Source organism: Cavia porcellus, unplaced genomic scaffold, assembly GCF_034190915.1.
Source record: "Cavia porcellus strain 051 isolate PalLab524CR breed Dunkin Hartley unplaced genomic scaffold, mCavPor4.1 scaffold_7, whole genome shotgun sequence".
Taxonomy (NCBI): Eukaryota; Metazoa; Chordata; class Mammalia; order Rodentia; family Caviidae; genus Cavia; species Cavia porcellus.
In genome coordinates this window covers 54,741,548-54,754,542 of record NW_026947490.1, presented here as the reverse complement: position 1 = coordinate 54,754,542, position 12,995 = coordinate 54,741,548, and the positions used below count along the sequence as shown (strand labels likewise).

The window sequence follows — 12,995 nt, the reverse complement described above, 5'->3', positions numbered from 1 at the left end:
CAAACCTGCTGCCTTATCGGCTCCACACCGGCCAGTTCAAACTCATGCCTCGGATACCGAGAGTGGACTAACACCCTCTTCGTGCCCTTGTCCTAGGCAGTCTGTCATCCCATCCTTTACTTGAGATCTGGCTGCTCCTTGATGAGAGTCCGCGCGCCGGACACAGCCTCTCCCCTTCGGCGCTCGGTAGTCAATGCCAAAGGTGTGCGCGCCGCGGGGGTTAAGAATTCGGTCGTTTCTTAGCCTTAAGACTTGGGCGAGTTGCTTAATTTCCTCCAGCCTTCCTTCTTCTCTTGTAGGCAAAATAAACATTCCATTTAGAGCAAACTCGCAATCCTTAGAGGCAGAGGAGTAGGTGGAAGGTGCAGAAACAGACGTTCCCTCCTACGGGAGGCTTAGCGCGCAGGCCCCGCCCCACCAGTTTTCTCGACTCTGATTGGTCTCCTCAGGGGGCGTGTCCGGGGCGTGGCCTGGAGAATCGGAACCCATAAGTAGCGCCTCACTGGCCGTTTGCGGGAGACCGCCATGGCAAACCTAGGCTTTCGCTGTGTTCGCGCCCTGCTTGCCGCTCTGCTGGGGTCCGCGCTCTTCTCGCTGCTGGTGTCGCCAGCGGGAAGCTACGGTGGTCATAACCTCGGAGACTGGGAGAAACCTACGACAATGCCGCCGCTGCCACCCCGCCAGGACGCGGCGCGCGTGGCCCGGTTTGTGACGCACGTCAGTGCCTGGGGCGCGCTGGCCACTATCTCGACGCTGGAGGCGGTGCGCGGCCAGCCCTTCGCCGACGTGCTGTCACTCAGCGACGGGCCTCCGGGCGCGGGCAGTGGCGTGCCCTACTTCTTCATGTCTCCCTTGCAGCTCACGGTCCACAACCTGGAGGTGGGTGAGGGGGGCCCCCAGCCTGGTCCCCAGGGTGCTGCCTGCCAGCGACTGTAGGGCTTCTGGATCCCAGAATTTGAACCTGGTTCCACCCGTATGTCTTATGTCTCGCAAGGGCCAGGCAGGCATTACGGCATCTCAGATGTTAGGCGATTGCGTACCAGGACCAACCTTCCCCCTCCCCATGTATAAAGTGGGGGTGAGTGCTTTGCCATTCCTCATCCGTAGTTGTCGCCAGCCGTGCTGGGACAAGTTGTCTGGGTTAACTGGGCTCTGATATTTAGTTGTACAGGACATAGGGATTGTTGGGTAGTTAAGCATCTTATGTAAATGACCTCGAGGTTTTTCTTTATCTTTTGTGAATTAAGAATTTTCCTTCAGCAGGGTCATGGTGGTACATGGCCTGTATTTCCAGCACTCTGGGAAACTGAGGCAAAAAGATCACAGGTTCTAATTCATCGTGGACAATTTAGCAACATAGTGAGACTCTATCTCAAAAGTAAATAAATAAATTTAAAGGGATAGAAGATGTAGCTCAACGCAAAGGTCTTGGGTTCAATTCCCAGTACCCACCCTCCACCCCCAAAGTCTTTCAGCCAGCTATAAAAAGCTAATTCACAGCATCACTGATGATTCTGATGCTTCTTGCAATATTAGGCCTTCCTAGGCCCAGTGGCCTTGGGACAGCAGGACTGACTGACCACCTGTCCCCTCCCCATCCTTTGCCTTCCTTCCAGGGCAGGGTGAACTTATGCTCAGGTGGACCTCTGCTGCCCCAACGTGGGCTCACAGCCTCAGGGGAGGGAACTGAGCCTGATTCTGTGGAAGGTCTGAGACTTAGGTTAATTGGAAAGGGTCGAGGTTGATAAAAGAGAGATGAAAGGAAACCGATGTTTAATTAAACATCTGCGGGATGGTATTCTGGCCTTCTAGGTCTGTTTGTTTCCTTTTGTTGACTCTTCAGTGACTTTGTGCAGAAGGCTTTACTAACTTCATGCTGCGGATGAAGAACTGAACTCTTACACAGGCTTCATATCGGATCCACCTACCTTCAAACCACAGGCCACACCCCACTTTTCTTTGATCCGTGCAGAATTCCAGCTGCATTCAAATTTGGAACCAGTCTTTTCAAACTGAGAGTTTACTTTTAAAAGTTTAAATTTATATCTTCTCTTGAAAAGGAGAAGATGGAGTGACACCAGACGCCTAGAGTTTTTGAGCAAAAACAGAAGCAGCTGGGCCTTCAGCTGAGGCACCCATGGCCCAGTGCATTGTTTTCTTAGTCCCAGCCCACAGTTTTCCACTAGGCATTTGCTCAATGTGGCTACAGATCCCAGGACTTGGGAAGACTATTGAAATGCAATACCAATGCATTTTATTTAAAACTTTAGGGAAGGTTGGGAGTGAGGATTGAACCTAGGACCTTTGCACTGATCTATATCCCTTGCCTTTTTTATTTATTTTTCATTTTGAGATGTCTCAGTTATCCAGGTTGGGCACAAATTTGCAGTCTTCCTGCTTCAGCTTCCCAGAATGTTGGAATTACAGATGCATGCCATGGTACCTGGCTTAAAAACACATTTTATTCTAAGACACCCTCCTGCCGCTACCGCCAGAAAAGAGAGATTGAGCATCACTGCTATGATCATATTTAAATTCGTGAGGTAACTAGGGAGTTGCTGATGTCATCCCCATTAAAAAAATGAGGAAGCTGTGACTCAGGCATGGGAGTCACCTGTGACAGCCCAGGTATTTGATAATCTCTAAAAACACAGAGAAACTTTCCCAGGGTTTCAGGTTTCCAAGGTGACAGTTTGAAGACCATATCAGAATTTGTCTGATTCTGTCAGCTGAAGTTTGTTTCTGTCCACCCCCCCCCCCCTGCTGATCCTCTTTCAGACCACCAGGATTCATGAGGGTCTTCTCACTGGGAGGCAAGGGTGGTGTAATCAGTTCTCACTCACCCTGGGTCTTTGTTTCTAGGGGACAAAGACTGAAGTCCACACAACAGCAGTGGGGAATGACTGAATGTGAGTTTATTAAAAAGAATGAAAAGTATCCACCCCCAAAATGCAGTAAAAATGTAGACTTGGGGCTTTTCTGTGTTTTTGGTACAGGCTGATTTTCCCTGCTAGGCCTTTGGTGCCCAGAAACGGGGCTGACTTACTTACATTTTACCCTTCAGGGCTCCTTCTAGATTGCTTAGCTCTTCAGGCCCTTTGCGTTTTAGCAGACTCAGATCTGACCTCCAGTTTATAGTATTCGGTCCTAACTCTTCAGGACCTCTGCCCTGTTCACCTCATTTCCTTCTATCTCTTAGACTCAGTGGAATGAATAGTTTGGAAGGGATACAAAGACCTGGTAGGGACCACTTCTCCTGTGTCAAATGCCTGTTCCCCATAACTCACTGGTTCAAATGCCCTTGCCATCAGGATGTTCATTTTGCATTCTTCCCCCTGTGACATTTGTGTATAGTAAAAGCGTCTATGGAGATGCTGCTAGTGTTGGGTGGTAATGGTACCGTTCAAGCTGCACCGCCAGGGAGTCAGAAATCTTGGCTCCAGTGTGTATACCAACTCCTCAAGCTACTGCTCCCACTTTTTTGACACTCTTTTCTTTTGAATTGAGCCTCTCTGCTCACTCTGGTGTTTCTTTTTCTTTTTTTCTGATTCACTAACAATGTCTCCCAGAGTCCATTTCTAACTCTTCCTTTCTCTTGATCCTTGTAAGATTATATAGACTTTCCTGGCTTCGTCTCTTTAGTTCTATTTCTTTCTTTTTTTTTTTTTGTCTTTTTCATTTTTATCGGTACCAGGGATTGAACTCACGACTGCCTGCTTGCAAGGCAGGTGCTTATGCCGCTGAGCTAAATCTCCAGCCCCTTTAGTTCTATTTCTAACTGTGTGCTTCTCCTTTTTACTTCACAAGTTTACTGTTGCCTCGAATTCAGTATTTTTAAGTCCAGTTCTTCCTGTTGAAACCGCTTCCCTTGAGCTCCTACATTTCTGTTAATGGAATTTCTCAGCAAACATTGGCATTCCCGCTGCCTCTCCAGCATCTCTGCTTTCCCAAATCTGCCGGTTTTTCTTTCATGCTGTTTGCTTCCATCCCTCTCCCTTCTTTATCTCTGTCACCCCATCCTTTGGCTACGTTCTCATCACTGCATGCCTGAAAACACTTAAATCTTCTGCCCTGTCACTCTGACCACTAGATTTACATTAACAAAATACTTCTCACAGCGATATTAGTTGCCTAGAAACTTCTATCCACTGCTAGTTGCTGCTTAAGAATCACTTAACGGCTAGGCCTGGTGATAGGTGCCTGTAATCCCAGCACTCTGGGAGGCTGAGACAGAAGGACTGCAAATTTGAGCTCTGCTTGGTCAGTTTAGCAATTTAGTGAGACCCTATCTCAGAAAAGGGCTGGAGATGTAGCTCAGTGCAAAGGCCTTGGGTTGCATCCCAGTTACTGTCCCTCCCCTAAAAGGACCACTTGGGGTACAGGGGTGGGTCTTGGAAGGTACTGATGCTGACCCCCATACCCACTTTGGCCCTCTCTTTCCAGCAAGTTGAGTTCCTCACTGTCATTCTTTATGTCTCTCACCTTCCCAGTTTTGTTTTTTGCCATTCTCTTCACCTGCCACGCGTCCCCCAATTATGTCCTAACTTTAAGTACAAGACCCCCCCCCCATAGTTTCCCTGCAGGCTATGTTGACATCTCCTTACACTGAAAGTTGACTACACTTTCCTGCTCGTGTCTGTTTTTAACCTCTTCTGTATTTTTGGTTTGCATTATCTAGGTTTTGATTATCTCTGACTTTTTAGCCACATTGTGGAGGCCTTAACTGAGAGCCCCTTTTTCTTGGTTTCCTATAGTACCTTGCCAAATAGCTTGGAGACAGTAGATATTTTGGGGCTAAATGACCTCAAGGAGAACTCTGCAGGACTCACTGTGTTTGATGTGAAATGGAAAAATCTCCCCAAAGACACCTAGGGTGTAAAGCTAAGTATTCTGGAATGCAGTGTTTGAAACATACAGCATTCTGTCAGTGGTGTCTTTATGAATCTGATTTCTGAATAGAAAAGAATTTTGTTTGCCTCACATTTTGAATCTGAGCTATAGATTCTCTTGTTTTTCACACCAAGAACAAGCAACTTCTTCAGTTTTGACATCACATGACAGTTCCTGCGACCGGGAGATAAGCAGCAGCATGATTCAGCCGTTCTCCTGCTCCAGTTGCGTAATGAACTGGTAGAACAACCGTGGCGTTTTTTATGTATTTGTTTGTGGTAGTGGTTAACCCTAAGTCTGTCAGCTTGAATAGTTCAGTAAAGCCTATCACCAGCCTCGAATGTGGGTGCTACTAATTATAATTCATCTGAAGGATATGGACCTGATTTTAAATTTATAGAAAAAAATGTTTTAAAGTAGTTCTTATGGAGTCAGTTAATTTTAAACAGGAAATATCCTGCGGGTCAGGATTTGTCTTATCCGAGTGGTATTTTCTCCCTGAGTGGAAGGTTCCGGCTTACGGTTCACTGTTCCATGGAAGAATGTGCCAGCTCCAGGGCCATCGTGTATGCAGCTCAACAAATGTGTTACCTGTCCGGAAACTGTGTTTCACACAAGAGGATATTCATTCTCTCTGCAGGAAAATCCGCACGCCTCGCTCACCATGTCTTTGGCGCAGACTGACTTCTGCAAGAAGAACAAATTTGATCCGCAGAGTCCCCTGTGTGTTCACATAATGCTTTCAGGAACAGTGATCAAGGTAAATAGTGCACCATGCAAGGAGAGACGGTGTTAGAAGAGTGTCAGTGTGTGAACAAGGAAAGGAGAGCTCTCCTGAGTGTATGAGACAAGTGATTGGCATGCTCAGTGAGGGTAGGTTCCAATGTGTGAAGTAACTCCATGAAAACTAAGGTTGTTAAGTTCTTTTTATTTTAAAGAGAACTTAAAAAACCATTAAAAACTGGACAGATTTTCAAAACAAGATGATAGGAAATTTACAATGGTTATTATATTGTATACTGTTGTCTTCAAAATAGTTGCTCAGATTACCACATATAGACATGCAAAATTGCTTTAACAATATAAGTACTGTCTTTCAATGAACTGACAGAATGAGTCATACAATCACCTTAGCTATCTTGTTTTTATACATATATTTTTCCTCTTTATTCTTTCCTCCTTTCCCCCATCCCAGTTGTTCTTTCCTTTAGAACAGTTTCTTTCCCTTTCACAATGTCTATTGTACATTTTGGATCTTATTTACTCTTTCAGTTTCTTAAACTAGGGAGACAATGTGATGTTTACACATGCGAGCCTAATTTATTTCACTTATGAGTACAGTCTCTAGTTTCCATTTACTAAAAGCTTTGAGTTTATCCTTCTTTATAGCTGAGTAGTACTCCATTGTATAAAAATACCACATCTTTTATCCATTCCTTGATTGATGGGCATTTGGATTCTTTCCCAGATTTAGTTATTATAAATTATGCTGCTATAAAAATGGGTGCACATATATCACTGTGGTATGATGCTTTCAATTCTTCTGGAATAGTACCCAGAAGGGGAATACCTGGGTTGAATGGGACCTCTAGTCCTAGTTTTTTGACGAATTTCTACACTGACTTCCACACTGGTTACAGAAGTCTACACTCCCACCAACAGTGCAGTTCCTTTTTCCCCACAGCTCTGTCAGCATTTGTTATAGAATGATTTTTTGATGCTAACCTTTTTTCTGGGGTGAGATGGAATCTCAGTGTGGTTTTAATTTGCGTTTTTCTTGAATGACCAAAGATGTTGAACATTTTTCATATCTTTGTTTGCCATTTGTATTTTGTCATCTGAGAAGTATGTGCCTATCTCAGATGCCCATTTTTTGATTGGGTCTTTAAATTTGAGGGGCCCAATTTTTAAAATTCATTATATATTCTAGATAGAAGTCCTTTGTCTGAGGGATGATTGGCCAAAATCCAATTCATGGGTTGTCTTTTCACTCTGTTGGTGATTTCTTTTGAGGTGCAAAACTTTTTAATAAGATGAGGTCCTGGTTGTTGATCCTTTGAAGTATCTCCTGTGCAGTTTACTTCTGCTCATGAGCTCTCGGCCTACCCCTACGTCGTCAGTGTTTCTACCAACTTTGTCTTTCAGTACATTTAGTGTTTTGGTTTTAATATTTAGACATTTGATCCATTTTGACTTTAGTGGCATGGTGATAGGCATGGGTCTAGTTTTTGTCTTCAGCATGGGGAAAGCCAGTTTTTCCAGCACCATCCATCCAAGAGGCTATCTTTCAGTTAACATGTTTGGACCCTTTGTCAAAGGTAAGGTGGCTGAGTGTGTTTGTATTTGTGTTTGTATCTTCCATTCTGTTCCTTGGGTCTGTTTTTTTGGGAGGGGAGGGTTGGCCAGTACCATGCTGATTTATCACAGTAGCTTTGTAGTATAATTTCAAGTCAGGGATTATGATGCTTCCTGCCTTGCCTTTATTGCCCAGGATTGCCTTTGCTATTCTAGGTCTCTTGTGGTTCCAGATGAATTTTAGGAGAAAACTAAAGATTTAGTCAGTTGTTTCTATGAAGGTGTTCATTTAGGATGTTTATGAGGAATGTGAACTATTTTCTGAATCCAAACAAATCTAGCAAGTATAAAGCTCTCGTATAAAATTATTCTTGCTGAGGAACATCTGCTCAGCCTGAACTTACTACTGTCATATTGTATGTGTACCACATTTCCCATGACCCTGTCACCATATTTTCACAGAGGCTTAGGGCAGAGGGAATATTAAGCAGCTAACAAGAGGAGAATCTGATACTAAAAACTGGCAGGGGATTTAGCATTTGGGATGAATGCTAGTGGGAGTTTATTAAGTCAATTCACAGGAAGGACAGTGGCAAGGTGTCCCAGCACTTGAGAGGCAGAGGTAGGTGAATCACCATGAGCTCAAGGCCACCAGGAGCTACATAGTGAGTTCAAGGCAGCCCAAACTAATAGTAAAACGCTGTCTCAAAAAACAAAAAAGCAAAAGCAAAACAAAATGAAATGAAAAAACCTCAGACCAGTTGATTTGTGGTCTGGGAATTCTTGGTAGGTGGATCTCTGTCATTGATTGTCCTTCCCTGGTAGGAGGAAGAGAGAGGACAGGGTCCCATAGTGCTGCTTCTACAGATCTTTACCCTTCATGTACACTCACTGCTCAGGTGTCACAGATAGGTGTGCATGTCGCAGGCACGTGTGACCTTTCATGATGATACCTGGTACTGCTTAGCTGAGTAGCTAAGAGTTACCGCTCAGCGATGAGAACAGAAGTTAGGGTGGGTCCTACTCCACCGTATCTGTTATCACCAACCTCTGAAATCATGATTCCTGTATTCTTCCTCCATCCTTGATTTGCTCTTAAGTGTATGCTCAAGATTTACAAAATAAACACAGGATCATTTGTTAAGTGCCAGAACCACACATTAGAATAAATATTCCACATTTGCCTTTTAGGTGAATAAAACGGAAATGGACTTTGCAAAACATTCATTATTCATTCGTCACCCCGAGATGAAAACCTGGCCATCTAGCCATAACTGGTTCTTCGCTAAGTTAAATATAACCAATATCTGGGTCTTGGACTACTTTGGTGGAGCCAAAATAGTGACACCTGAAGAATACTATAATGCCACAATTCAGTAAGTATTTCTGCGTCTTTCATCTTTCTAATACTGCAGCCCTTATCAGAGGTACTCAGCCTTCTAAAACAAGAGGGTGCACTGGGGGAACCCCTTCATCATGGACACCTGTGGCAGGCTGTAAAGCCTGTGAACCCCTTCTCAGAGTAATATCTGAGTGCACAATATATACAAGATTACCAAAGAAACTGACAGTATTGAAATTTTATAAAAAATATTTTAAAATACGGGTATAGTGCTAAGTAAGCTTTTAAAATTCACATTAATATAAGATCTAGCGATGAGTCTATAACTTTACTTCCAAAGTATGCAAGCCTGAAGACAGAATTTTAAGATACCTACAATACTGGTAACATGCTTTGAAAGTATCAGTGATTTCTGCATTTCTGTGGGAGGAAGTCACAGAAACACTAGTGCTCCAGGTCACCTGCAGACAGGCCTCACCTGAAGCTCACCATTTTTTCTTCCTCGTTATGACAACAAATACAAAAAAGGTTTTGTTACTTATATACATTAACTGCATTGTATATTTTATCTGTAGTTCCTCTGTAGTCTGAGGGAGTGTGGAAGAGGGACATTGGGACCGCTTTTTCTCCTGAGACTCAGATCTGGTGCTCTGGACTGTGGACTTTGCACATCTGAGTCTGAGCGAGTGATCTGTCCCCGTCATCCCCCAGGACTGAGCACCTGAAGGAGCAGGTGTGACTTACTCCACTGGACTTAGGTCCTTGAAGGGGAGGAAGTGGCCACCACAGTGACCTCAGGAGAGGAGGGAGAAGCATCTGTGGATGGGAAGGGCCTGGGGGAAGGGGTCAGATCCTATAGAGAGAGGTCTGGGTTCAGAGGAAGGAATACAAAGGACTGGGGCTCCTCCCATGTGACTCGGGATCCTGGCATAGCTGGCACCCACAGGCCTTATGGGAGGTGACAACAGTAACAATAACAGCAACAGTAGTAACAGCAGCAGCTCACGCTGCTAAGCCTGGCCAGGTTCTGAACTTCCAAGTTCTCACGCACCCAGCATTGTCCACTGTCCACTGTCCACTGTCCCGAGTGTCTCCAGCATTCAGATGTGGTGCTGTCTTCACCTCTGTAAAATGGAACTGATGCTCACAGCGTGGAGGTGGCTGTGTCAGGACTCCAGCCCTGCAGTCTCTCTGTACTGCCCGTTTTTGCTGGCCTCCCGGCAGCTGGCAGCTCGAACCCGTGCATTTGCGGTGAGCTCCCTGTGGTAGTGGCTGACGGATGTTGGGGAGATCAGAGTGGTGATACTAAGCCTGGGTTGTCCGCAGTGGCTTCGTTGGGGCTGGCCCAGTAGGTGAGCGAGGTGGTGCAGAAGATGAAAGATTATTCAGAAATGAGAGTTGTTCAGTCACAGAGAGAAGCTGAAAGGGGCTGGTTCTCTGAAAGAGAAAGCTTCAGGGAAACAGCCCTGAGCTGAAGCCTCAGGGGCTATTTATTTGTAACTAACAGAAGTGAGAACAAAAATGGAGAAGAAAAACATTTGCAACATTTGTGCAGGCATTTTGGTCATGGGACAGAGGAGGGATGGGATGGTAGGTACATGGCTCGTGGCGATGTAACCGAAGCAGTTTGGGGCTGAGGAACACACGGGCCAAGCAAACACCTCTCAGAATGACTCACTGTAAATTCTGCGGACAGTTGTCCTGCACACCTGCTCTAAACTTAATCATCCATTCCAGGAGCCTGGGGACTGCTGGTCCCAAGTCCCTTCCTTTTCACATTCACTTCAGCCACGCCTTTGCCAGATTCTCCCCGCGGGGAGCTTACCTTCTTACACTGATTTATCTATTGTGGAACAGGCCATGTTGATGTGCTGATTTTCCAATGTGGTGGTAAATTTCTTGACAGGGAAGCCCAGAGTTTAAAAACTTACTTCTATTTTTAAATGCCAGTTGGGACAGCGGACAGGGTGTGGCACAGGGCAGGTACTTTGGAAGCACTGGCTGATTGTCAGGCTGATCATCTCTTTGAGTCAGGTCCCAACAGTCCTAGTGTTTATCCTGCTGCCATGGGTGCAAGAGAGGAGGCCCAGATGGCTGATCCTCATCGGGCTGGCAAAGCCTCCCACTGTTTAGGAGTATAGTAGCAGTGACAGCATCAGCACCAGGAGACAACTGCCAGAGGAGACCATAAGAAAGGCAGCCCCCTCTGAGGTTAAAGTTCACCTTTCCAGGACATCGCAGTCTCTGGAATACAGATATCTTCAGGGAAAGAGCATCCCTAGGGCAGTGCTTGCTTTAACAACCAAAGTACATTTTCCTTTAAGTTTCTACACTGAATTAGTGAGTAAAACAGACATCTGTCAACTTCGTGCTACTGTGAAGTTGAGTGAGTCCTTTTCTGCAGCTCAGAGATAAAACAAGATTTCCCTTTGTGCCAGGAGGGGGACCAGAGGTTCAGCAGGGTCCCCTCCGAGGCAGTGACCAGCTGATTAGCATTGGGTGATGTCTGACAGCTGTCCTGTCTCACCAGATGCCCATTTCAGAGCCCCACTCAATTTGCCAGCAGAGCCGTCGTAGTCTTGGGAGTGTTCTGTGATGTCCATAAGGGGCTGGGGCTGCATGTCTATGGGGAGCCACTCACAAGGGCCTGGCCATTCTGGTAAAATAAAAAGTTGGAAACCTGTGCTTTATTAAATCAGACAGATCTTCCCCAAGCTAAAGTGGCAAAGATTAACTCAACGTCTTCAACTTTTGGCTCCCAAGTCTTTCTGGCCCTTCCCTAGAGCGAATCAACTCTGAAGATCTGCCAGGCAGGTGCTTATAGCGCTGAGCTAAATCCCCAGCTTGTCAGTGCATTTTAATGGGAATTCTTCCTCTCCCTTCCCCTTTCTAGGTGAAGTACCGCGGCGACTTGAACCTCACACGTGAAGTTTCTCAGGATGGTTCACGCACACTGAAAGGCCTTAACTTCTCGTGGGCATTTCCTAGAGTGTTGGTCAGTTTTCTGTCTCATGCTGGTTGGTTTGCTTGTTTGCTTATAAAATAATGTTGGGCCTGTACTGAATTTCTTGGAAAACGTGAGTCTTTTTTCCTTCCATATTTTGAAGCTATTTGCATAAAGAAACCTCTTTTATTATAATCAAAGAAGTTTTGTATTATCAATTCAATTATTTTTCCAGTGGTGGTCCATGAAGAACAAGTGTCAGATTTAGATTGGGCTGGGGATTTAGCTTAGTGGCGTAAGTACCTGCCTGGCAAGCGTGAGGTCATGAGTTCGATCCTCAGTACCAAAACCACAACAGATTGAGATCACCCCTGGGCCGCTGGAGGTGCTTGATTCCTGGCAGATACTGTGCTGCGTGCCTCCTTGCCCCAGCTGCACCAGCGCTCCTGTCCCTGGCCTTGAGGACAAACAGGCGCTTTCTGCTCCTGTCTCTGTTCATCAGACAATTCTGTGTATTCCCCATCCAACAGAGGCAAAAAAGTTCTCGTAAGGAACTTCCCAAGCTTTTTACATTCAAGGCATTGGTAAAACTCACTCTAGTCGGCCTCTTCCATTCAAAGCATGCACATATACTGTTTTCCTTTTTGGCCCCAAAATGGGATTGCAAAGGAAAGAGAAGGGCAGGGGTTTTGCATATTTCTGATACTCTGTTCTAAGTAGAAGTGTGAACCAGCTTCAGCCGGAGCCAAAATTCCCCCTCCTCAGCTGCTCTCCACAGCTTTTTAATATAAACGTTCTCAAAAGTGACCTCAGCCTTCCTCAGCTGCACTAAATCTAAATAGCTCTGAATGCTTTGCTACCTCAATCAAGTCATCTGAGGGAAGATAACATGGCCGTTAAAAAAGAAATCACATTTCAGAAGAGAAGATACTCTAGTTTTAAACCTACATATTTGATTTCAAGATGTGTGAGATCGTTCTGAAAGAAGTAGCAAGAATTAAACCACTGAATCCTTAAATGAAAAAGAGAAATGAGTCATCATGCTTGCTAACAAGAGGATGAACTTAAATCTAGCAGACAGCTTTTGTTTAAGAAAAATGATGTACGTTAAACTTAGTAAAATACACCTGTTATTCAGAGCATCCGTAATTCCATAACAAATGTATTCATTATGCATCTCAGACATGAACTAATACAAAATGCAAAGGATCAATAATTAAAGCATTATTTAAGAAAGCTTGGTGCACTTATTTTCTTAAACATAGGTGTTAATATTTATTACTCCATGTCATGGTCCAGTCAGAAATCTGGTGGTTTCATTTGAATGTACCCTTTAATCAACTGCTGACTGTTCCCCAACGCCAAGGGAGTGACAACCCTCTTTCCTACGGGGGAGAAGCTCCTGTCCTAGAGTCTGGGAAATGGCCAGCATCCAGCCATTGTCACACGTCCTTGGGTTCTGGGGTACCTTAAGGCAGAACTAGGGTTCAGAGCATCTGTTTGGCTGTCTTTACCCTCTTAATG

General features: G+C 45.0%; 1 protein-coding gene across 2 annotated transcripts; it reads left to right on the top strand.

Moving 5' to 3' along the window:
• The first annotated feature begins 494 nt into the window (after positions 1–494).
• Creg1 (cellular repressor of E1A stimulated genes 1) lies at positions 495–12,707 on the top strand. 2 transcript variants are annotated; one of them, XM_005003191.4, is made up of 4 exons: positions 497–879; positions 5,531–5,650; positions 8,377–8,561; positions 11,421–12,707. In XM_005003191.4, the coding sequence occupies exons 1-4, from the start codon at positions 526–528 to the stop codon at positions 11,422–11,424; spliced, it is 663 nt and encodes a 220-aa protein (XP_005003248.1). In that variant the 5' UTR covers positions 497–525; the 3' UTR covers positions 11,425–12,707. The 2 variants fall into 2 exon arrangements, with proteins under 2 accessions (XP_003468725.1, XP_005003248.1); XM_003468677.5 differs by lacking the exon at positions 11,421–12,707 and having other exon boundaries at positions 495–879; positions 8,377–8,565.
• Positions 12,708–12,995: the final 288 nt, after the last annotated feature.